General features: G+C 43.6%; 1 protein-coding gene and 1 pseudogene across 1 annotated transcript; one reads left to right on the forward strand and one right to left on the reverse strand.

The window, feature by feature from the left end:
- LOC102421028 lies at nucleotides 1-3,007 on the reverse strand (annotated as a pseudogene).
- On the forward strand, nucleotides 779-26,607 carry GLT8D2 (glycosyltransferase 8 domain containing 2). Its single transcript, XM_006084061.3, has 10 exons — nucleotides 779-1,125; nucleotides 9,907-9,953; nucleotides 12,116-12,208; nucleotides 13,009-13,180; nucleotides 16,267-16,384; nucleotides 17,388-17,472; nucleotides 18,248-18,360; nucleotides 20,930-21,096; nucleotides 21,922-22,034; nucleotides 26,020-26,607. Exons 2-10 carry the CDS (start codon nucleotides 9,935-9,937, stop codon nucleotides 26,190-26,192), a joined length of 1,053 nt encoding a protein of 350 aa, XP_006084123.1. The 5' UTR covers nucleotides 779-1,125; nucleotides 9,907-9,934; the 3' UTR covers nucleotides 26,193-26,607.
- The last annotated feature ends 76 nt before the right edge of the window (nucleotides 26,608-26,683 follow it).

Here is a 26,683-nt window from a genome sequence, read left to right on the forward strand (position 1 = left end):
TTTTATGCTGAATTTACTCCCAGGCCATAATTTTTTGTTTCTTCTGGGATAGCTTTTACTACTGTGCAACCTCCTCTTCCGGTTTAGGAGCAATCTGCTGTTTTTCCGTGAGGGGTCAATGTGGCGGCGAGAGCTCGTGTGTGGGTTAATCCGCCCGTGAGCTCCGTACGTTCTGCGCTGCATCTTGGGAGCTTTGTTCACCTGAATGTGCGCAATGACCAGAGAGTCTACATCTAAACCATTTAGGTCAGCTTTACTCTCTGCATTTTTTAAGCAAGTGCAGCAAAAATTCAGCGTCCAGCCCCACTGTTTGACCTGGGCACACCTACCAACTCCACCATTGGCACGACGGAATGGCACACGTTGCTTCTGTAGAGGGACATCCTTCAGATACTTGGCGGCTTTTCGAATAGGCATACCCTCGATGGCCTGGGCAGTTTCACGAGTGTTCTGAAAGTGAACACGAAGATTTGAGCCTCTTGATTGGCATGATTTTGTGGGGTTTTCTGGGTCAGAGTGAATAGGACCATTTTCAGAGGTCACCTCTGGCTGCTTTGGGAAGGAGGGGGGACAACAGCATTTTAATCACTAGATTTCAGGAGAAGCTAGTGCCTATAGAGATATTCTTAAAATCACTATGAACTTTATTTTCCTCTTCTGCTGGACCCAACATGTGGTAGAAATTCACCCTCTGGGCATTTGCTTTTCCTTGGTCTCTCCTCTTTCCCTCCAGAGCAGCCCTGTTTTTGAAATGCACGCAGGCTCCCGGACTGGGATTCCAGGGGAAGGCAGACCCATCCCAGCTGGCCTGCCAGCACATCTGGAAGTGGTTTCAGGGGCCGCCAGCGCACCGCCTGGATCCCCAGCTGCTTCGCCCAGGGGTGGAGAAACCGGAGCTGCTGCAGAGTCAACGCAAGCAAAGGGAGGTGCGAGCCGGGGAGGAATACTGTCTTGGAAACATAACATTGGCCTTGGACTCTCCGGCCCCTGGGGTTTTCCAATGGGATCTCAGCAGCAGCGGCGGCAGTGAAGGGCAGCAGCCCGGGGCCAGTCGCTATTTGAACGCTCAGCCCTGCAGCTCTTCTGGACCCAGGAGCCCAAAGCCCTGCCCTCGCCAGTCACCAGGTAAACAGAAATTTACAAGCCGGGTGGCAGCCTTTCCGTCTCACCCTGCCCCAGTCCTTTATTTTGCTGTAGATCCAAGAAAGTAAATCAGAGGGAGACTGGCCCACACAAACTTTGCCTTCAGGAGCCCCAGCCAATGTTTGCAGCATTCCAACGGAACTTTTTTTTTTTTCTTTTCTGTATTTTGGGTGTTGTTGTTTTGGTGGGTTTTTGTTTTGTTTTTTTGCCATTGTAGCAAATCCAGGACACTCAATGAGCAAGTTGCTCACAACCTGGACTGCTTTGCCTGACCCGGGTTTACCCCCACCCACCCAAAATGCTGCGGTTTACTATTTGCATCGTATTTTAAACATGGAAATCAGCAGTTAGCCAGGACACAGATAAATGCTAGTCTAGCATTCAGTGCAGATACGGTTCTGAGCCACAAAAGATGTCATTGATCTGGACTCATGTTTTCGGAATCTGTCCCAGGAAGCTGTTCTGAGGTCCCCAGCTCCCTGCCCCCACCAAAGGACTGGCAGTTGTGGAAATCTAAATGAAGCTCATTGTAAATACAGAGTCATGAACGGGACAAGAGCTGAGTCAGTGTTCAAGTGGAGAATGCTTTTGAACTTTCAAAAAATGTTTTCTTATATCCACTTTATGAGCAAGTGTAACATATTGGATAAACCTGATACATAACATAAGAAGGGATACTTAATACAAGGGGAAATGAGAGAGAGAGAGAGAGAGAGAGAGAGAGAACACATGATGATATGTAAACATCTGGCTGTTTTGGCGTGGGGGGAGGGGATCAGTACTCTAGCTGTTTGGCTGTGTGCAAAGCGACATTGGTTGGTTGGTTTTGTCTTTTCCTCCAAAGTGTTGGTGCTGCATTTCTATACAGTATCCTGTCTGTGCTCCGTAATGAAATTCCAGCCCTCCTTCTAATGCAGGAGCAGTGCGGTGCAGTGGTGAGAACGTGGGCTCGGGGTTCAGACTCCCAGAGTTGAATCTATGCCCTGCCACCTAGAAGCTTTATAATCTCTGACTCTGGGGGAGTTAACTTCTCTGTGACTGTTTCCTCATCTGTAAAAGGGGACCCAAGGGCATCATATGTTTTGAGAATCTGTAGAGTAGTGAGGAGGCCACAGGGAAGGTTAGCTTCTCTGGTGACCGTGATGGTGATGATGCTGACAAGGGACCACTCATCCTGCATTGGGCAGCAGCCATGCTTTTGATACATCCTTCTTTTTAAAAAAATATATTTTATTGATTTTTTACAGAGAGGAAGGGAGAGGGATAGAGAGCTAGAAACATCGGTGAGAGAGAAACATCAATCAACTGCCTCCTGCACACTTCCTACTGGGGATGTGCCCGCAACCAAGGTACATACCCTTGACCGGAATCAAACCTGGGGCCTTTCAGTCCGCAGGCCGACGCTCTGTCCACTGAGCCATACTGGTCAGGGCTGATACATCCTTCTTTCTGGTCAAGTCATCCACGTGTTCCTCCCATCCTCACCTGTCTCTCCAGGGCCTTCTTCCTCCCTTCAAACACCTCTTTGCTTTTGTCCCACTCTGGGTCTCTGGATTTCTCCTTTATTCTCCCTCTTTCCCTGCTGAGAGAAAGGCATGCTCAGGAAGCCACAGCACTCAGAGCTTTCATTTCTAGTCCCCAGAGAGCATGATTCTAAAGACTTCTCTTAGTTCAGCATTTGCCCAGGGATGTTCGGAAGAAGACAGTCCCAGGGGAAAATGAGCTGTGTGAACCGTATCACCCTCTCAGAAATCTCCAGGTCTGATGGCATTTCAAAGGTCCTGAGAAGTCCCGCAGTAGAGGAATCTGCTGAAAGTGGGTTAACGCAGGGTTCCAAGTTGCCCCCTGAATCATGCTTCCCCATAACACCGATTAACATTCTCAGAGCACTCTGCCTTAGCCTATTCTGGCCACGTCTGTTTTCATTTCGGCTTTTCTTATAGACATCCTACTTCATACCTTCCCTGGTGAATACCTGCGGGGACGGCCTGTTCTTCCTCCCCTGGTCAGGGACCTAGGATGGGTTACATGTGCCCTATTGATATCCAGAAAATCTGGCCAAAAGTGGAAAGCAGGGACCAGCCACCTTTTCCTGCCAAGGGCCAGTGGGCGATTTTATAGGCCATGTGGTCTCTGTTGCAACTGCTCAGATCTGCTGTTATAGTGTGACAACAGCCATAGACAAAATGTCAAAGAATACGTCCAGCTATGTTCCAACAAAACTTTATTTACAAAAACCAGTGCTGGGCAGGATTGGGCCCAGGAGTGTGGTTGTTGGTAACTGATCTATAGCCATTTTGTGAAAGAACGCCTCCTTCCCACACAGGAGAGGGCAGGACGGGTTCTCCACATACTGAGGACTCCCTCCCCTGGCTTCCCTGTCCTGCAGCTTTTGGTGGATCTTGAGTAAACCTTCCATGCTACAGTCAAAAGGAAGAAGGCCAGCGTGTTTTGTTGGAAGCGAGATTCCTGGGTCCTGATTTCTTCCTTCTTTCTCTCTCTTCAGGTGCACCCATGCTCTTGTCCTGTTCGTCCGTCTGTAGCTTGGCAGGTTTCAGATGACGTGCTCTGTGAATCGCTTTTGTGCATGTGTACACTTTCAGGGTGCAAGTCTACGGAGCTAAGTTAGATCCCAGAGCTTGTCAGTTGCTTGATGCATAATGGTAACAATTAGCAATGGAAAGTGTTGGCTTGGAGTAGCTATTAAGGTGGTGAAGAATGTGAACTCAGAGCCAGACCGCCTGCCTGTGAATCCCAGGCGTGCCACTCATTAGTTATGTCACCCTTGGCAAGTACCTTAGCCTTTCTGAACTTCAGTCTCCTCACTAGAAAACTGCGGATGACAGCCTTATAGGGTTGTTGTGTGTGAATCGATTGAAGGAATGTTTATAAAGGTGTTAGAGCCATGCCTGGCATATAAAAACTACTAGGTGTTACCTATTATTCTAGGTTATTTAACTGAATACGCAGAGCAGATCCATTTTAGAGAGTGGGGTTTTGTGAGTTGCCCAAGATTACACAGCTAAGAAGTGGTACAGAACCAAGATTCAAAGTCAGCTCTGCCTGATGACAAAGCCCATGGTATTTTCACTCAGGCTCATGGCCTGCCACTTAAGTCATTCAACAGTGCCTTTTAGGGTCTCCTCTTTCATGTTCTCTTTTGATCCCCAGGTCCTTTCTAAGGCCTCCCTACCTGAACCCAGGACACACAGGATTAACCAATCACTTTAAAAAAAAAACTTTCTGAGTCTGGTGATAGCGTTGGATTCCATCTCAGTTTAGCAGCCCGGAAAGCCCTACCAACTGATCTGAGTTGGCATGTAGAATCAAACCCATTAGGAGCTCTGCTTTTTGAAACATTATTCTGAAGAGTCCTTCCCACTTTTGTCTTTTCTTCTAGGGCAGAGCTAATCCTTTTAGCCGCTGCCAGGTCTGAAAACATTCTTCCTAGATTTTGCCACCAGCCCAAACTCTTTGGCATCTGGTAAAATAGCAGCCCATGCTAGGTGTTCAAGGGTTTTTAGACTTAATGGCCTCTTCTCGGGTCCAGGCCAATTTCCTAAGCTCTCTTTTTCTTCCTAGTCACAGGCCCTGGGACCTCGGCCTTCTTCCCTCCCCTCTTTGCAGCTGTCGCCGTCCCATGCCTGGCCTAGGGGGTTCCTCTGTCCAACGCTGGCTGCCGGGCGACTTCCCAGCTCTGCCTTTCTTGCTGTCTTGAAAACAAGCTTACAGGCTCTTTAATGCTCAAGGCTTGCCTACTTATTACTACAGGTAAACCAACGCGCAGAAGCCATTTAGCCTAGAAAAGTGTTCAAAAGGGCAGGGGACACAGTTCTGGGGCTCCTTGTTGTGATGGTCAGAGGAAGGCTGATAAGAACATGAGAGCCCTCTGCTTTTCCTCCTGGATAAAGACCATCAACAGTGCCCTTCCTCTGGCTTTCTTCCTTAGTGAAGGTGTGCTGACACCTTTCCACCTCTTTCCCATTCTTCCTCTCTCCTGTTTCTCACTCATTTATTCCACACACATTTTGAGGCACACAGAGGTGGGTAAGCCATAGTCCCTGTCCTCAGTCCTCTTGTGATCTGAGGAAAGAGACTGGGACACTCATAATATTAGAACACAGTGTTCTGAGTGCAGGGATAAGGATAGGAGTGGAGATTAGGGGAGCACCCAGGCAGGGTAATCAGGAAGACTTCCTGAAGAAGGTGCTGCCTGAATTGAGACTTTAAGGCACAAGTAACAATTAACTGGGGAAAGAGGAGGGGAAAGGGCATTTGAGGCAGAGGGGACTGCATGAACCAAAGTCCAGAGGCATCAGCTTGGGTGTGGAGGACAGTGGAGGGCTGAAGACTAGCCCTCAGACAGTTCGGTTTGGGCAGAAGGTGTAGCATGGAGGACCTGTGGGCATCTTAGAGTTCCATCCTTAACCCTCTGGTAGTGGGTTTCTGGTGTAGAGCTTTAGGCAAGAAAGGGACACTCCGCATTGTGTTTTAAATCATTCAGTAGAATTCTGCAAGACAACTGGCTTCTCTTCTGCAAAAAAAAAAAAAAAATTAGGCCATTAACAAAATAAAAAGGCAGTGTGGGTGAGGTGGGGTTGATCAAGAGTAAAAGATATGACAACCAAACTATAAAAATATGGTATTGGAACAATGGGAGAACTTTAATAACACCTGCTTCCCAGAAGTGATTAAATTCATGTCATTTTCCTAGGTGTGATTGTGACATTATGGTTACGTAGGGGAATGTCCTTGTTCTTAAGAGTTGCTCGCTGAAGTATTAGGAGCTGAAGTGTCATGACGTCATGATGACATGTATGTATGGGGGAGGAGAGAAATAAAGCAAATACTAGTATAGCAGCATGTTAGCAAATGATGAATCTGGCGCAGCGTGTACAGGAATTCATTCTTTCAACTTTCTCATAGACTTGAAATGTTTCAAGTGATAAGAAAAATTGAACAAAAAATTAAAGGTACTCCAACGGCATGTATGTTTCCAATTAATCTAATATAATTATCAAACAACAAAAATAGTCACTATTGTCACAGTTGTGCCAGTGATAGATTGAGGAAGGAAAGGGGGCAGACATCCTTGAGGCAGGAAGGCCAGGTGGGAAGTTACTGCAGAGTCAGCGAGTGAGTGAGATGAGGCAGCCAGCAAGAGAGATGAGACAGGAGATGGGTTTAAAGAACACTTAGGAGTGAAATTGTAGGAATTTGTGATTGACTGAGTGAGGGATGAAGAGGGAGAAGTTGAAGAGGATGCTTGGGACTTAACTGGTTTGGTTCAGTGGATAGAGTGTCGGCCTACAGACTGAAAGGTCCCAGGTTCGATTCCGGTCAAGGGCATGTACCTTGGTTGCAGGCACATCCCCAGGGGGGAGTGTGCAGGAGGCAGCTGATCGATGTTTCTCTCTCATCGATGTTTCTAACTCTCTATCCTTCTCCCTTCCTCTCTCTAAAAAATCAATAAAATATATTTTTTTTTAAAAAAAGAGGATGCTTGGAGGACACCAGAGGAGGAGCGTCTATGGGGAGGTGCTGTGAACACAGGGGTTTGAGGTGCTTGTGCACAATCCCTGAGGAGAGTCACTCATGCACCCCTTCTGTCTGTAAATAGTTTTTTACTTTTTTAAATTTTATGGATTTTTTACAGAGAGGAAGGGAGAGGGAATAGAGAGTTAGAAACATTGATGAGAGAAACGTCAATCAGCTGCCTCCTGCACACTCCCTACTGGGGATGTGCCTGCAACCAAGATACATGCCCTTGACTGGAATCGAACCTGGGACCCTTCAGTCCATAGGCTGACGCTCTATCCACTGAGCCAAAAAGGTTAGGAATTATACTGCCAGGCACTTGTACTGGGCATATGGCAAAGAACAAAACAGACAAAATTCCCTGCCTTCATGGAGCCTGTAATCCATCATTGGGAGGGCGGACAATAAGCCAGTAGTAAAATGGGGAGCATGTTGGATAGTGGCGATTGCTGAGAACTAATATATGTGTTGTTGGGGTTAGGGGCTGCTGACTAAGAGTCTGAGGGAAGTGAAGGCGCGAGCCATGTGGATATCTGGGAGTAGTGTTCCAGGTGGAGGGAACAGCATGTCAGGTGGAGGGAAGAGCAAGTGTAAAGGCTCAGAGGCAGGAGAACGTCTGGCGAGGAGGCCAGTGGGTCACGTGAGGTTTTGTAGGCCAGTGTAGGACTTTTGCTGTTACTCTGAGAGAGACAGGGAGGCCTCGGTGTGGAGTCCCACAGGAAGTGTAGAAAGGAGGAGGGATCCGGTTGGTGGGCCTGCACCTCCCATGCACCCAGGCTCTTCCCGTATAGGAATGAGTCCTAGGGTGCGTTTCCTCCCCTGGAACTCTGTTAACCCAGAGGATGCTCTCCCAGGCTCTGCCCCAGACATTCCAGTTTCTCTTGGCCCCTTATTCTCGTCCCGTGGCTGGTCCCTCCAGCTCTTGGCCCTGACTTCCTCCATCAGTTTTCTATCTCCTTCCGACTCTGATCCCTCTGCCAAATCCACATGATCTAGGAGCTGCAGACATTCCCGCAGCACCTACTTAATCTATTAAAATGCTTTTGACTGCAAGTATCAGAAACACCCGTTTATAGCCGCTTAAACAGCAAACACCACTGTCACAGATGCAATGACATGGTGAAGAGGGAGAGAAGGCATGCGGAATCTGTATACAACTCCATACTTTTTAAAAATTAAATAAACCCAGCTTTCTTTTTAAAGCACATACTTCTCAAGGACTTTGCTCTGCCTCACGTTCTAAAAGTGGCTTCGGTTTCCTCCAAGAATCTGCTGAGGAATTTCCCTCCTTGACTCACCACTGCTGCGCCTTGCAGTTCAATGTGCCACCCTCAGTTTCCGGAAGCCTCCTCTTTTATCATAAAGAGATTTCAGAGCTGGCAACCTGCTGGACAAGGGAGAGATGGCCCCCCCTCCTCAGATGAGTCAACACTTATGATTTCTGTGATTCTGGCGTAATCTCAGTAGTTAGAGTAACCGAGCACTTGGGGGCTAGCAGCCCAACCTTGCCTGTGAGCTGCACAACTTGATCTGCACGCAGTGACATCTGTTACCTCAACTCACCGGCTTCCTGGGGTCGCCAAAATAGTCTTTCAAGAGCTCCAGCACCTGTGGTTAAAGAACATAAGCTTTGAAGCCAGAGAGCCCTTCATCTCAAATCCCTGCTCTGCCATTTACTAGCTGTGTGATTTTGAGCAAGTCACTGAACCTCTCTGAGCCACAATTTCCTCATTTGAAACATGGGAATAGTAATATATCCACCGGAAAGGTGTTGTAAGAATTAAAGGTTAGGGGAGGGTGGGGGTAAGGGGGGGAGATCAATCAAAGGACTTGTATGCATGCATATAAGCATAACCAAAGGACACAGACACCAGGGGGGTGAGGGCATGAGCAGGGTGGGCATGGGGTGGCAATGGGGGGATAAGAACACATATGTAATACCTTAATCAATAAAGAAGAAAAAAAGAATTAAAGGAGAGTATGTGCCTAGATGGTCAGTATAGAGCTGGGTACAAATGAAGCTTTCAATAAACGGTAGCCATGGTAGTCGTAGCATTTGGCCCCTGCAAACATCTCCCTATATGGGCACACCCTTCTGGCCACAGGGAATATATTTGTAAGGATTTTTAGTTGCAAGGCACTGAACCTCATTTCAAAGCAGTTTAAAGAAAAAAGGGGGGATTTATTGGCTCAGCTATCCAGCTCACCCAGGGAGGAACTAACCTCAGGGACTCGGAGCTGGGATCTTTCTGGTCTCCCCCCCTCGCCACCCCTCCTGTTCTCTCCCCTGAGACTAGATGGCCTTCCTTCATAGATGGGGGTGGGGGGGTGGGGGATTTTGTCCTGTGGCCAACGACCATTCTAGGCTTATATTGTCTCATAAAGTTAGCTAAATGCATGTCATCTAAAATCATAAATGGATAAAAAGCACATGAAACCAACCTCAGAAGAATCCTAAGTAAATTACTGTTTGGGCTCGATTCTTTCCCAAGTGCGAGAGGGCAAGAGGACAAGGGTCACTGCCCAGGCGCTCCGAGCTAGCTCCTGGTATCCAGCCTCTATGGCCTCCATCCCAGGAAAAGAAAAGGGACATTGTAGCTGGTTGTTTACACTGAGTTAAGCACCTGAATCAAAGCCCCGTTGAAGTTCTTCCTCGATCACTTCCGATGAGTTCTCACCACACTCTGGCTCATGAGGACACCCTGGGGTGCTGTGACATCCGCCTGTTCTGTTCGCTTCCCGCAGGCTCTCTGTCACATCTGTCACATCGCTAATTCCTACAGGGTATTATTATTCCCTGTGTGCTGACTGCTGCCTCCAGTCACACCTCAAGCTCAGAAGTTCCTTGGAAGGACCTTAATTAAGAAGAATCAATTTAAAATAAACTTTGAGTTTTCAAGACAAATTGTTATTTATAACAAATTAACTTTTTTTCTCCTAACATAAAGGGAGTCAGTTTCCAGCTCCTGGGGTGATTGGCAAAATGCCACAAAGAAATGAATGAACATATAAATGTGACAAAATTCGATTTTAGATTTACAGACTAAAATGAATTTTATAATGTAAAATTCTTTTCTAATGGTTAACGTCATTTTTTCATCAAAACTGCTCATCTATCCCATGCTTTTCTTAATGCCTACTGCTTCTTCCTTTTTTAAAAATTATTTATTGAATTTTAGAGAGAGAGGATTCTATTTTAAACAAAACTTTGTTCTTAATCCACAGGTCACAGTTTTTATCCACATGAACATACATGGCTTTGTTACGAAAAAGTAAGTCTAAAAGTTTGCAAATATTTTTTGATCTAAATAAAGATTCATGTTCCCATCTAATTTAGCATCTGTAATTTCGTATTCTTATTCTTAAAGAGTTATTTCAAATTATATAATCTCAGACTCCATCAAAACCTGGTTTTGCCCCTGATTGTAGATCCAGTCGTTTGTGAATCTGGGAGGAAACATAGTGACCTAATTGTGCTACTGTTGCCCTCAGGGTAGAGTTGCCTGATGTAGCAGATGAAAAGTCAAGCTATCCAGTTAGATTTGACTTTCAGGTAAACTATGAATAATGTTTTAGTATAACTATATCCCAAATATTTCATGAGACATACTTCTTTTTTTAAAGTATTTTCTCTGTTAACCTGGCATCAGCAGTAGCAGCCATGGTTGAAAGGGTCAGACGGTAGTGACATGGGCCACTTCCCCAAACTGGCTGTGGCAGGTAAATGTTAATCAGAGGTACTGATAACCTATAGAACTTTGACCCTTATCTTCTGCTTCTCTATAGTTTTGTTTTAAACCAAGTAGTATCTGGTTGTCTCTGGCTGAATCTGACAACCCAGAGGCAGAGAGGAGCTGCGTGTCAGCAAGGTAGGACCACTGAGCCTCCTGACGTAGCTCTGGAAGGCATCCGTGGCTACTGTTCAACTCCTTCCTCCTACGGATTTTACAAATGTAAAGAGAAAAGCCTAGGGGCCGTGAAATAGGTTAGTACGAGGCCAATATAAGTAAATATTCTGATGCACAACAATTGTAAAACCTTCATTGGGATTGCATTGCCTTTGTTAACTCTCAAAATACCCCTGCGACGTAATGGTTATTATTACAATTCCCAGGTAGCAGATGAGCAAACTGAGGCTCAGAGAGGTTAAGTAACCTGTCCAAGGCCACACAGCTAGGAAGTAATAGAAATGAGATTTGAGTCTGACTTCAAATCCCAGACCTTCCCCCTTCTACCAACATTTTCCAGACTGCAGCCTTTGTGCCCCACGTACAGCGATGTCGTATCTTCTCAGTTTTCAGCATCTGTGTTCCTTCTGTCCAATGCATGACTATTTTCTTTAAATGGACTCATTTTAAAAATCCTAAGTGCACTTCATAATAGAAAGTTTATATCTGTACTGTAACTAGAACACCAGTTATCTCCTATCATAAAAATAAGGAAAGTATACAACTATATGTGGTTAGAACCATGTTATTCAATTCTGGGTAGTTTTTGTTATCTTCCTGCATATGAAATTGGAACTGATTTCTCACGCTATGATTTAATGTGACTTAATGCTATGAACACAAACCTCCCCCATTATCTCTGGTACAGCCAGTGGTACATGCTTCCTACTATGACAACACTGTTCTGCATCACCCCACTTCTCAGGAGATCCCAGGGGCCAGGGCCACTGTTCTGAAACAGATGCTCCTGGAGGCTCAGAACTGGAAGACATGTAGGTGGGTCTTCTAACCTCTTACCCAAGGCAAACATTTTCTTTCTTTTTTTTTTTTATCCTCACCCGAGGATATTTTTTCCATTGATTTTTTAGAGAGAGTGAAAGACAGAGAGAATTATCGATGCGAGAGAAACATAGATTGGTTGCCTCCAGCACACGCCCCAACCAGGGGTCCAGGCCCGGGGAGGAGCCTGCAACCGAGGTACGTGCCCTTGACCGGAATCAAACCTGGAACCCTTCAGCCCTCAGGTTGACGCGGTATCCACTGAACCATACTAGCTAGAACAAGGTAAAACATTTTCTGTGTGTCATCCTTGACCGGTGACTGAATTATCTGAGAAGTAGCTGGGTTCTAGTGGCTAAGAACATAAAATAAGTGCTGGCTCATCACGAGTGTTATGTAAACGTTGGCTATTATTCTAAACAAAGTTCGTGCACAGAAAAGGCAGCATCCTATAGTCATTAAGGTTGTAGCCTCTGCCAGCCAACTCCCTGGGGTTATCCCTGGATCCTCCTTAAACTGCTTGTGCGTATCCTTGAGTATCAACAGTACTGCAGGTTAAGTCTTTCCTGCCCATGCCATCTGCTTAAAGAAGGGTCCGGGCCACCACTCCTGTGTATGTCAGGGAAGGCAACTCCTTACACGGCTGCTCTGAACTTTTGCACAACTCCAGCTCGATAGGTTGAACTTGTTTCTTTTTTTAATTTCAGTTAATCAGGTGCTGCTGTTCCTTCTGATTGTGACCCTCTGTGGGATTCTGTATAAGAAAGTTCACAAGGGGACTGTGCTCAGGAATGAAGCAGGTAAGCTAGGTGACATAAGCCAGGCACCAAAGGACAGGTAGTGCGTGATTCCTCTTATGTAAGGTACTTAGACCATCAAAATCCTAAGACAGAAAGTAGAATGGTGGTTGCCAGGGGCTGAGGGGAGGGGAAGATGGGGAGTTATTGTTTAATGAGTAGAGTGTCAACTTTACAAGATGAAAAGAGTTATGGGGATGGGTGGTAGAGATGGTTGGACAACGGGGTAAATGTATTTAATACCATTGAACTGTATACTTAAAAATGGTTAAGATGGTAAATTTCATGTTGTGTATTTTACCACAATTCAAAAAATATACCCCCTATAATATGGATAAACCTCACAAACATTATGCTAAATGGAAGAAGCCAGATTCCTTCTATCTTAGGGTTTTGGTGTCCTCAATAGGTAGCTTCCACCTGTGGTCTAAGGTGGCTGCTATCATAGCAACATTCCAGCCAAGGGGAAGTGAAAAGGAAAGGGGGGGGCGGTGGCGGGGGCGGTGAGCAAGTTTCTTATAAAAGCAAACCCAGTAGTTGTACACATCACTTGAACTAACATCCCACTGGTCGGAACTTGACGACATAGAGCTGCAAGGGAGTCTGGAAAACATTCTTAGTGGTTGGCCATGTGCCAGCGAAAATTCCAACATTATAAGGGAAGAAGAAAGACTGGATATTGATGAACAATCCACAGCCTCTTCCACACTCTGCTTTCCTTCCCTCGGGGGTGTGGAAAACAAGTTTAATGGACTCGACTGTGAAATTCATTCATGTTCCAAGACACTGATTTTGGTTTCCAGGTGAGGACTCTGGGACTCCCGAGGAACTGGACGCTGAGATCCCCGTGGTGATCTGCGCAGCAGCAGGGAGGATGGGGGCTGCGATGGCCGCCATCAATAGCATCTACAGCAACACGGACGCCAATATTTTGTTCTATGTAGTTGGGCTCCGGAACACTCTGTCTCGAATACGGTAAGTTGTATCCTTCAGCGGTTCTCAACCTTGGGTCACGACCCCTTTGGGGGTCAAATGACCCTTTCACAGTGGTCACCTAAGACCATCGGAAAACACATATATAATTACATATTGTTTTTGTGATTAATCACTATGCTTTAATTATGTTCAATTTGTAACAATGAAATTGGGGGTCACCACAACATGAGGAACTGTATTAAGGGGTCGCTGCATTAGGAAGGTTGAGAACCACTGCTATAGATGTTGGAGTTTTCTACTTTTTTTTGATCTTCCTTGTTTTTCCTTTAATGGATTTCCTTTTTTTTTCTTTCTCGTTTGAGAAATATCATTCAAATTAAGAAGGGGATGACCTGAGGTTTATTTGGTGACTTGATAAATGTGTTGCCTCACTAAGAAATTTCTAGCAAAGCCTCACTAATCTGGTAGGGCTGTGTGTCATGCTGCAGAATTGAATTGTCTAATGAACTAAAGAACCCCAATCCTTAAGCAGTTTATATGAAATTCATTCTTTCTAAAATGGTTTCTCTTTTCTTTATTTTCTTAACCTGAAAGAATATTGGTGTAATATAATCATTTTAATATGGCTCAGAATCATCACTAATTATAATTTTTGAACTGCAAAGTGATATCTTTCACGTCCCTCACCACACTAATAAATAAATTGGAGTTGGATTGAAAAGAAATATACAGAAAATCAAATTTTAAATGTATTATAAAAATGTAGACTAGCCCTAGCTAGTTTGGCTTAGTGGGTAGAGCATTAGCCCTCAGATTGAAGGGTCCCGGGTTCGATTCTGGTCAAGGGCACGTTCCTTAGTTGCAGGCTCGATCCCTGGCCCCAGTCGGGGCATGTGCAGGAGGCAACCAATCGATGTGTTTCTCTCATATCGACGTTCCTCTCTCTGTCTCCCCCCTCCCTTCCACTCTCTCTAAAAATCAATAGAACAATATCCTCAGGTAAGGATTAACAAAACAAAAAGAAAAAAGACCAGAAAGATCTCCACTGTTAATAGTGACCATCTCTGGGGAGGATGGAATATTTGGAAAAAGCAGTGATGAAGGGAATTTCAAGGTATCTCAAGTGTTATTCCCATCAGTTACAAGAAGAATGTATTTACAGATGGTTTTTATAACCATATTTGTGGGTAGTATCACCATTAGGAGATACTGAGATATGTAAGACATTTGCTCCTAATCTAAATGGTCCTTGGTTGCTGTGGGTTTTGGGGGCTTATATGTGCTTTCTGAGTTTTTTGTTTTGTTCTGTTTTGTTTTTGTCTCATTTGTCACTCTTCTTATAACTTACTGTTGCAATATGGGCTCATTTAGTCTGCCCCTCCGTTATCTGTGGGTATAGATAACAAACCCAAAGGATGGCTTGTGTGATATGTTCTGAGTAAGGGTCTGTACTTGAACAGTAGTTATGAGCTTCAGGATTGTATGACATTTGAGCAGGGAATGATTCCCAGTTCACCACCCCTTATTTTAAAATATTTAAAAAACTCTTTTCACTGAAGTGTAACACAAATACAGGAAATTGTATAAATCCCATGTACAGCTTAGTGAATCGTCACAAATGTGTAATAGACACACCTTTCAACAACCACAACACCAACACTTGGTGCGGTCAGTCTTTTTAACTTTGCCATTCTGAGGAGTGCCAGCGTGTCTCATTGTGCGGTTCCCTTATTTCTATGTAGTTGGGCTCCGGAATACTCTGTCTCGAATACGGTAATGAGGTTGGGCACTTTTCACACATTTCTTGGCTGTTTGCATATGCATGCCTGAGTCTCTTGCCAATTTTTCAGTTGGACTGACTGACTTCTTATTGGCATGGTTGCCTCCCGCCTGCAGCTTTATTGAGAAATAATTGATATAATACATTGTGTAAATGGCTACTTTTTATGGTTCAAATTGATCTAAATTTTGTTGGGAAGATTTAATTCCTTTGTCAATTAAAAAAAATATTTTTTATTGATTTCAGAAAGGAAGGGAGAGGGAGAGATAGAAACATCAGTGATAAGAGAGAATCATTGATTTGCTGCACAGCCCACACTCACAGTCTGTGAGTAGGGGATTGAGCCTGCAACCTGGGCATGTGCCCTGACTGGGAATTGAATCTTGACCTCTTGGTTCATAGGTTGAAGATCAACCACTGAACCATGCTGGCCAGGGCCTTTGTCAATTTTTAATCAACAAGAAATACTACTATGTGTGGCTTACGTGTTGGAAATTTTATTTTGAGATGATTTCTTACAAGAAAACTCTTATGAGTTAGATTAAAAGTTAGATGTTCTGGCCTGGCCTGGCCGTCATGTCTCAGTGGTTGAGCATTGACCTAGGAGCTAGGAGGTCATGGTTCGATTCCCGGTCAGGCCATATGCCTGGGTTGCAGGCTCAATCCCCAGTGTGGGGTGTGCAGGAGGCAGCCGATCAATGATTCTCTCTGATCATTGATGTTTCTATTGCTCACCTTCTTCCTTCCTCTCTGAAATCCATAAAAAATATTTTTTAAAAGATAGAAGTTCTGTAAGACTGAGAAAATGTGAGGGGAGAAGGCAGGGAATGAGGAGGAATGGGGAAGACTGAGAGACAGAGACAAAGAAACACAGGTAAATTCAAATGGCCCTGGAGTCAAAATGGCAGGGTAAAGGTGACATCAGTCACCGCAGAAGGTTGATAATATCCCGCTTTGCTTCATAATATTACAGAGTTGCTGACACGTGACAAAGATGGTACTGGCAACTACAGATGCTGCTTTATAAGAAAGGGGGAATGCTACTAGTATGTTCTTCAGTTACCTGTGGAGATGACGTAGATGTGAGGAGATATTTGGTTTATTACTATTTTGTTTTATTTTCCTTTTCAGAAAAAGTTATGTTAATAATAATAATAATAATAATGGAAAGATTTAAACCAGACCAGATGGGGGAAAATTGGGAATTACAGACTAAACTCTACTAAGGTTACATATTTTATTTTTAACTTTCTAAGGAGCCAATGGATTGAGGCAATAGTCAAATTGAGGAAAGGTGGGATGTGTATACTAGAGGTTGTTTTTTGTTTGTTTTTTATCTCTTTAGAAAATGGATCGAACATTCTAAATTGAGAGAAATAAACTTTAAAGTCGTGGAATTCAACCCTATGGTCCTCAAAGGGAAGATCCGACCAGACTCGGCGAGGCCGGAGCTGCTCCAGCCTGTGAGTAGGACTGTGCTGTGCTGGGGGTGGTCCTTGGTGAGCCCCTGTTCTGTTCCGTATGGAGTTCTCGCACTGGGATGCAGACGGAATAGTTCTGAATTGTTAGATCTTCACCAAACTCTGCTTCTTTGTAATTTACAAGTCACTTGCTCCAGAAAGGATTTAAGATGGTTTACATCAACATAACAGAGTAGTCAACGAAGGAATGAAGCATAAGAACATGTAGGATGCATTTATGTGTGTGGATATGCCTGAGGGGGTGGGGGAAGGGGCCAAGTAGGGAGGCCAGGAAAAAATATTCCCAACCCCACAGGCTGCTGTGATTGGACATAACATTTATCTTGGAATATCCCAGCAACCAAGGAAAACCGGTAGCATGATGGATTATATACTTCCTAGTATCGACTAAGATAATATTTTCAGAAGACACCAGCTCTTTTCCTAGCTTTGGAATCTTAAGGTATTTTACTGCAAGGGTTCTTACCAAAGGGACCGGCTCTCCCCTGCAAAAAGAGTGGCGTCGATGGCGGATTTACAGGGAATGTAGCCACCTTCTACATATACTTGCTACTTAAACCCATCCTTGAAAATGGATTCAATTCTAAGCCCTCTGTCTAATGACACGATCTTTCCCCAGTTCCAGATATTTATGATTGGAGCGCCAGCTGGGCTGGGCTTTGGATTAAGCTGTGTGGTGGCTAATAAACTCCCACTCTCTGCCGATGCTCCTCCATTTTCTGGTTCAAGGAGCGGAGGTTGAGCTTATAGTTGAGGATGGTGCCCGTGTGTGTGTGTGTGTGTGTGTGTGTGTGTGTGTGTGTGTGTGTGTGTGAGGCTGATTTAGCTCACAGCAGTCAAATTACTGAATGTAGAGGGAGACAGGCAATTTGTGGCCTGAAGATTCAGGAGGAAGCCTCTGCGACTCCCACTGAACCCCAGCACCCTTGGAAGACACTGCGCCATGTGCCTCTTCTCCACCGTCGCTTTTTCTGTTGTTTCACAGCTGAACTTTGTTCGGTTTTATCTCCCTCTGCTGATCCACCAACACGAGAAAGTCATCTATTTGGACGACGATGTCATTGTACAAGGTATACTCGCCGACTGCCCGGAGCACTTGGAAAAGGAGCCGCTGATAAGTAGAATGACTGTCTGTCTTCATTTTCCAAAGAGTTAGCTGCCCAGTGATTTTTTTTCTGCTTATTAAATTTGAGAGTATAGTATTGTTGCAAATTCAGGAATATTTTGAAAACAGGGGTTGATACTTACTTCCCTGGACAGACCAGTTGGCTTTTTGAGAGCCACTCTCAGGTTGTTAAAGATTGAGATAAATAGCTTGGCTGCCTTTCCATTCTCTGTACCACTAAAATGTATGGAGTGATAGTCTCACTGATGACATTCTTAGAACTAAGTTTTGGTGTTTAAATGCAAATAAGATAGCCCTGGCCGGTGTGGCCCAGTTGGTTGAGCATCGTCCCATGCACCGAAAGATCACCAGTTCAGTGCTTCCGAGAGAAAACTCATCAACATTTCTTCTCACATCAATGTTTCTCTCTCTCCCTCTCCCTTCCTCTCTGTAAAATCAATTGAAAACATATTAAATGCAGATAAGACAAGCATCGGTTGGGGTACCTACATAGCAATAGAAATAAAGACATTTGTCTAATGCCCAGCTGAGCTTCTTATCAGGTGGCTTTCTAAATTGAGCTGAGCTATTCTTATTCAGTAAATTGCAAACCACATGAAATCGGGGAATCACACACTTCTCCCCCACAGCAAAACCAGGGATTAGTTTAAACGCTAAGGCTCTATGCAGCCCTAAAACTCATGCTGCACTCTCTGAACTCCTGGTGTTTCTAAATGCAGGTGATATCCAGGAGCTGTATGACACCACCTTGGCCCTGGGCCACGCGGCCGCCTTTTCAGATGACTGTGATTTGCCCTCGCTTCAGGACAGGCACAGACTTGTGGGGCTGCAGGTGAGCACACTGTCTCAGAAATCGTGCCTTCACCCCTCCCATCCCCCGCAACTCAGAATGAGTGCAAGCTACTATACCTCGAGAGCCCCACCCGTCTGGATTGCTGGAGGCGGAACCCAGGGGCCTGGGCTTCTGATGGACACCCCAGCTCCACTCTGTGGTGACTCTGGGGCAAGTTCCTGAACCCTGCAGGAGCCACTTTTCTTATCTGAAACATGGCAACAATAATATCCATGTTATCGTGTCTCTGAGCTGTGATGAAACAGCGTGTCCGGTCTTCAGTGAATGCACCAGGAATGATAGTTATCTAGGTCCCTCTTAACCTCCCTTTCTGTCAGAGGTGGTGTTTTCTGTAAAAGAGACTTGCTGAGTCTTTAGTTCTGCTTTCAGAGTTTTAGCCATTGCTTCACCACCACCACCACCACCCCACCACCCCCAGTAGAGGGAAATGCTGATTTTGTTCAAGGGTAAAGAGCTCCTTACCTGAGTGGAAATGAGAAAAGGTGAACCTGTACGTAATACTGAAACCAAAAGAATGGCTTTAAAATGCAAGGTGTTATTAAGAATAGAATGTTGTTCTTCAAAAAAGTTCCAGGGAATAATTTTTAAATGGTGCCATTCAAGAAGTGACATGCTTTAAGGCCTACGCTCTGGGGTCAGACCCGATCTCGGCTCCATCACCTAAGTAGCTTGGGGCAAGTTACTTAACCAATTGTTTTCTCCTTTATTTGCCAAATAGGGGGGAGTCACTGTGAGAACTAAGTTAGTTAATACATGTGAAGTTATGGCACACACCTAATGAGGTAATGCATGTGCAGTTCTTAGAACGGTGCCTGGCACATAGAAAGTGCTCGAGTATGTCTGTTACTTCCGTGTCATGTCTGAGCACTCCACTGAGGTAGATTATGGCAGCCCACGTGTGTGAAACATTATGTCCTGCCTGGTGTTACATTCATTCAGCTACGCACCGAGTGCTTCCTATGTGCCTGACAGTTTTAGGTTCTAATAATACCACAAACAAAACTAAAATCCCTGCCTTTGCATAGCTTACATTCTAGTGGGAAGACAAGTAAGGTACTTAACAGAGGATCAGGGTGGAGGTGGGCTGTATGTTAGGGTGATCATGGAAGGCTCCACTGAGATGGTGTCGTGAACCTATACCTGAAAGAATGAAGGGAACCACTTAAGCAGGGAGAACAACATTCCAAGAAAATGTTGCCAGCCGAAACTGGTTTGGCTCAGTGGATAGAGCGTTGGCCTGCGGACTGGGGGGTCCCAGGTTCGATTCCAGTCAAGGGCATGTACCTGGGTTGCGGGCACATCCCCAGTGGGGGGTGTGCAGGAGGCAGCTGATCGATGTTTCTCTCTCATCAATGTTTCTCTCTATCTCTCTCCCTTCCTCTCTGTAAAAAATCAATAAAAAATATTTAAAAAAAAAAAAGAAAGAAAATGTTGCCAGCAGGTGCAAAGGTCCTGAGGCAGGGGTGTGTCTGGCGGATTAAAGAACAAGGAGGTCGATGTGGCAGAGGGATCCAGAGGGAGAATAATGGACATTGGGGAGAAGATGGTGTAGGGCAGGGCAGGCCATGTTAGGAATTGTGGCTTTTACTCTGAAAGAGATGGAAGGCATTAGAGGAGCTTGGAGCAGATGAGTAACATAGAGATAGAGTGGGGTTGAAAGGGGTGGAAGAATTTGCAACAGCATGGATGGAGCTGGAGAGCATTATGCTAAGAGAAATTAAGTCAGTCAGAGAAAGATAAATATCACATGATCTCACTCATTTGTGGATTATAATGACAACATAAACTGATGAACAAAAACAGATCCAGAGACAGAGAAGCATTGATCAGATGCTCAAACCTCAGAGGGAAGGGAGTGGGGTCAGGCGGGGACAATGAGGGGATAAGGACACATATGTAATACCTTAATCAATAAAGGAAAAAAAAAGGGTGGAAGAAGCAGGAACACTGGTTAGGAGGAACATGCAGAAATCCAGTGAGTGGTCATTATGGCCCGGACAAGGAAGGCAGCAGGAGAGGCAGTGGGACATGCTTGGCTTCAGGATATATTTTGGAAGATGGGACTAACAGGATTCACTGACAGATTTGGATGAAAAGTGAATGAGATGAGTCAAGGATGACCTAATGACCCTGGGTTTTTTGCCTACGTTACTAGAAAGATAGGGTGGCACTAACTGAGATAGGGCAGGTTGTAGGAAAGCACATTTGGGACAGGATTAAGCATCCAGGAGGAGACACGGAGCTGGCAGATGGAGCAGGAATGGGAAATCCAGAGGGGAGGTCAGGGCTGTCTACACGGATGGTGTTTAGAGCCATGAGACTGGATGAAGCTGTCAGGGAGTCAGTGCTAGAGAAGAGACAGGTGCTGGAAATGAGACTTGGGGAACCCCGCTTTTAAAAGTTGGGGAAACAAGAGGAAACCAGCAAAGGGCTCTAGGAAATGGCCAGTGACACAGGAGGAAACCCAGAGACACCACACCATGGTTTCAAGAAAATGATTGATTTCAGATTGTTTCCCACGTGGCACGCATATCCTGTTCCTTTACAGAACACCTACATGGGCTTCCTGGACTACAGGAAGAAGACAATAAAAGACCTCGGCATCAGCCCCAGCACGTGCTCGTTCAACCCTGGCGTGATTGTTGCCAACATGACGGAATGGAAGCACCAACGTATCACCAAACAACTGGAGAGATGGATGCAGAAAAATGTGGAGTACGTGCACATCTGTCATTTCCCCCCCGCCCGCCCCCGTGCTTGAAAACAAAATTATACAATGAATTTTCTATGCATAGCTCAGGGGTTAGAAATATTTTATACACATCTTAGGTCAGACTTTCTCACTGGGGAAGAAAAGGGGCAATAGATGAAAATATATTCTCAAATGATATGTCAGAGGAAGCGAGATCCTGCGGAATCCGTATAATACAAACATTTTTCTAAGAAGTTATTTAATAATGCGACTGTAAATCTTCTCCCAGAATCCTACTGAACCTTTTCCACTGAAAATCACTTACCTTACTCGAGTTCCTCCTTCTTACAGAGATTTGTTTTTAAGGGTTATTTTATGAAGTAAACTTTGTTTCTTAGGGTTGAATTTTTAAAAATGTATTTCATTACTAAAGTCTTAAATAGAGGATTAATGCTAACACAATCACTATGATCATGTCATTGTATTTCCTTGCCTGCTTTTTTTCTGGATATTTTTAATACCACCATACCTTGAATTTGTGAACAAATTTATTCTAAATAATGGAGGATCAGAATGTGATCTTCTGTGTTTGCCATTAAGAAGCCTGAGAATTAAAATGGCAAAATATTAACACCGTGAAACTAGTACATGCAAGTTCATGATTTCCTGCTTATTATTTTTGTGTAGGTTTAACAATTTTCAAAATACAAGGTTGGAGGAAGTGCAAGATTATAGTCTTATTATATAGTGAGAGACTGTCCTGCATCTTTTAAAAGGATTAGATTTTTCTTTATCTGAGTCTGTGGGGCTCCAGGCTTAAAATATTTCTTTTCTATTCATTTTCTTAGGGAGAATCTCTACAGCAGTTCCCTGGGGGGAGAGGTGGCCACCTCCCCAATGCTGATTGTGTTTCATGGGAAATACTCCACCATCAACCCCCTGTGGCACATAAGGCACCTGGGTAAGTACTGTGGAAAAACCATGCAAACGTGCATGTTATAGATCGCTTGAGCGGGAGGTTGGGGAAAGTGTGCTAGAGCACTAGCTTCCTCAGTCACATCCTCCATGTGACCTTGGAGATTACCTTGGACTCCTTATTTAACCGTCATTGCTCAGATTTGCAAATGCAGCTGATAAAGATGGCCTGCCTGAGAGGTGTGTTTCTAGGAATTCATGAAAAGCAATTAGACTCATGCTTAGCATACACATAGTACGTGCCAGATAAACATTAACTATTGTTAGAACTTTCAGTCAAAACTTTTTCATAACTTTATTGAACTCTTTGAAGTGACCTACAGTGGACAAAACCAAATGAATTAGCATAATGGTTTATGATGCATTTATCTAGCTGGCAGTGTATCTTCTTTTTTCCTCACCAGAGGATATGCTTTTTATTGACTTTAGAGAGAGGGAAGGAGAGAGACAAAGGAAGAGAGAGAGAGAGAGAGAGAGAGAGAGAGAGAGAGGGAGAGAGAGAGAGAGGAGAGAGAGAGAGAGAGACATCGATCACACAACCCAGGTGTGTGCCCTGACCGAGAATCGAACCCGCCACCTTTTGGTGTATAGGACAATCGAACCCGCCACCTTTTGGTGTATAGGACAACGCTCCAACTGAGCCAAACCTGCCAGGGCTGGCAACGTATCTTTCAAAGAGAAGTTGTTTACTGGTTGTGTCCTATGTGTATTCACTCTTCACTACAGCAGTGCAGGCTCTAGGCCAGTGATGGTGAACCTATGACACGCGTGTCAGAGGTGACACGCGAACTCTTTGTTAAATGGCATTTAAATGTATAAAATAAATATTAAATATATAAGTTTGTTTTACTATGGTTGCAAATATCAAAAAATTTCTATATGTGACACGGCACCAGAGTTAAGTTAGGGTTTTTCAAAATGCTGACACGCCGAGCTCAAAAGGTTCGCCATCACTGCTCTAGGGTATGGGTTGGGGTCCCAACTCTGCTATTACCTATGGTCCTGGGCAAGTTCTCAACTTCTCTGTGCCTTACTTTCTTCATTTGTAAATCAAAGCTAATAGAACCTTATACAGTTTTTGTAAGGAATAAATGACCTAACATATACACTGAGTGGCCAGATTATGATAACCGGCCAGATTATTATGTCCACCCCATCAGTACAATGAAGTGAATTAGTTATGCAAATAATAATACTAATAATACTAATAATAAAACCTTGAGAGTATTTGCTTAGGAAGTTTTCAATATTCAGTATTTTTGGAAGTGTCAATGAAGTACTGATGGGGTGGTCATAATAATCTGGCCGTTCATAATAATCTGGCCAGTTAGTGTATAAATTGCTTAGAACAGAGGCATTCACATTCACTCAAACACATGGCCACAACCCTTTAGCTAAAACCACTGAGCCAGACCTATTTAGAAATTGAGAAGGATTTTTGAACCCTAAAATGCATATACTTACGTTATGCAATTCCCTGAGTGGGATCTAGGTTTTGCTGCCACAGAAGTTATTAGAAATCCTTTTGTTTTCAGACATTTGGGGATGATTATAGACTTGGAGACAATGGATTATGGACTTCTATTTGCCAAGTGCCCATTGCATTTCCAAGTGCTGGGCCCAGTTCCGATGATAAAGATGAACAATCCTCTAAGATGGTACTTCCCTTACTCTGCCTTTTAGAAGGACACACAGACAAAACTGTGGAAGCTGGGTTCCTGTCTCCTCTTAGCAATTCCGCCTGGACGGCTTCTGCCTCATTCCCAGACTCTTCCCCGACTTTCCTGAGCCTCTGCAAGCACATAAAAGCGACACAGGGAAGCTAAGGACACTATTGTTCCGTCTGATTTGATTTATATTGATGCTGAGTTCACTGTTAGGTCAAATATCAACATTTCAATGTAATGAATGTGCAGAAAATCCCATTAAAGTAGAATGTCTGTGAAAAATGTTGTGTAGGTACAGCTATGCGGAGCTTAGATCGATAAGGTTAGAGCATTTATGAGCTTGGAACAGAGACTCAGAATTACATTTTATGAAATATCTAACTTACTGACAAGTAGAAAGCGGCGGAATCTTCCCAAGGGAAAGAAGTCATTTTTCTTTGTAGAAAGTAGTCATTTTTCTCTGTAGAGTGGAATGTCGTCTGTGCTGAGGGTTTTGGAATCAGGGCTGGTCTGCCAAGTGAATCTACACAGTGATCATTTGAGAAATACCTCGATTTGAGAGTGTTCTGAAAGCAGAGAGCAATGTCATGCTAACAGTGTTAAGTTTGGGTCTAAACAGGGAGGCTTAAAATATTAAAAATTGATGAAACATATTTGGCTAAAAGCAAAACTGCAAGGCCCTCTGGTCCTTCCTTCAAAGAGCTGAGAGATGATGTTCTACTTAGTGAGGCTTCTGGCAGGAAGGTCCCTCTTCCCAAATGAGCATTTTGTTTCCTCTGTATAGACTCCATGGCAACCTGAAACGCTGAGCTCCTCTCCTACCCCCCTTCACAGCTGTGTTTATGAATAACAGAAGACAGGTTTTTGGTTGTCTCACATCATATGATAAACTAGCTATTCACCCTCTTTACTCAATAGACTGTTGTTTTTTCAAAAAATATCAAATTCTCTTAGAAAAAAAAACATTGTAGAGGATATTTAAAAAAAAAGACTTACATTCTCAAGATCTTAATGTACTTCTGGAAGAAGTATTCTAAAAATATTTGAGCAACAGCAATATTAAGGTAAATGGATATATAGTCTCTAAGTGAATCTTATGAGGGAAATAATATTCACATGGAGATAGCTGTTTGTTAACAAGTGGATCTTATTCTTGGTCACTTTTCATATAGTCAAAATAAGACTGTTTAAAAAGAAAATCTTGCCATATTGTTGGATAATGTAGAAAGATAAGAACTCCTATAAACTCTGGATGGGAGGCAAACCGTTACAAGTTCTTCTGGGGACAATTGACAATCTCTTACCAAAAATTAAAAGGCACACACCCTTCAATTTCTCAATTCCACCTACAAGATTCTTATCCTATAGATATACTATTTGTATAAATGCATAAGACATGCATAGAAGACTGTCTCCTGTAGCATTGTTGATTCTAGTGAAGGGACAGAAACATAGTAAGAAACTCAGTAAATAAGTAATCATAGATGCATTCTATGTAGTCATTAAAAATAACTCAGCCCTGGCTGGTTTGGCTCAGTGGATAAAGCGTCGGCCTGCAGACTGAAGGGTCCCAGGTTCGATTCCGGTCAAGGGCACATGCCTGGGTTGTGGGCTCGATCCCCAGTGGGGGATGTGCAGGAGGCGGCCGATCAATGGTTCGCTCTCATCATTGATGTTTCTATCTCTCTCTCCCTCTCCCTTCTTTTCTGAAATCAATAAAAACATTAAAAAATTTAAAAAATTCAGTAAATCAATGTGCAACTATGGAAAGTTTCCTAAGAGTAATTTTAAAAGGCAAATTACAAATTTTTAAAAATACATATATAATATGCATGAATATGTATATACGCAAATACATACTATATACACACACTTACACACATACTGGTGTATAGGTAGAATAGTTTCTCATGAGAACCTCAAACCATGGTCACTTTATTATTATATTTTAAATATATTTTTATTGATTTCAGAGAAGAAGGGAGAAGAAGAGAGATAGAAACATCAATGATGAGAGAGAATCACTGATTGGCTGCCTCCTGCACGCCCCATGCTGGGGATCGAGCCAACAACCCAGGCATGTGCCCTGATGGGAACCTCCTGGTTCACAGGTCGATGCTCAACCATCGAGCCACACCAGCCAGGCAAATCATGGTCATTTTAGAGATTTAGGGTGGGTGGTAAACTCTTCATTGTATACCCTTTAATTTGTTTAATTTTTTTATAATGAACCTATATTCAACTTTTAATATATAAAATTTTATTTTCTAACAAGCCTATTCTTTTTCTCTAAACACAATAAAGGCTGGAGTCCAGATACCAGATATTCAGAGCATTTTCTGCAAGAAGCAAAATTACTCCACTGGAACGGAAGACATAAACCTTGGGACTTCCCCAGCGTTCACAATGACTTATGGGAAAGCTGGTTTGTTCCTGACCCTGCAGGGATATTTAAACTCAGTCACCAAAACAGCTGACACTTTAAATATTTTCTGTATAAAAATGTGGAATTGTCCATTTGCAATCTACTATAACATCATTCTTTATGAACAGTACCTTCGATATGTATGATCCACAATATGAAAAACAGAGACTACTGTGTGCAAGTAATACCTTGGATCACATAGGTATTGATTACTTCCTTAAGTACAAGCGCTGAGTGTGGAAATCAAGATTATGTGAGTGAAATATATTGCTGGAAAGAAATAAACTCATGTAGGTTCCAGCAACCAATTTGCTTAACTCAGTGACAATTACATCTAAAACTTTTCAAAATTTCTACATGTATTTTTCACATGTAGGTATTTTTTAACAGGTTGCCAGTCTTGTGTTTTTGTATTACACTTAAAATATGAATGCCTGAAAAATAAAATAGTCATAGATTTTTAATGATTCTCATTGTATATAGTATTCTATATGTTAAATATAACAGAAGGCAAACTGATCTCAGGTTTAAAGGATGAAAGAA

This window comes from Myotis lucifugus, unplaced genomic scaffold, assembly GCF_000147115.1.
Source record: "Myotis lucifugus unplaced genomic scaffold, Myoluc2.0 scaffold_10, whole genome shotgun sequence".
In the NCBI taxonomy this organism is placed as follows: Eukaryota; Metazoa; Chordata; class Mammalia; order Chiroptera; family Vespertilionidae; genus Myotis; species Myotis lucifugus.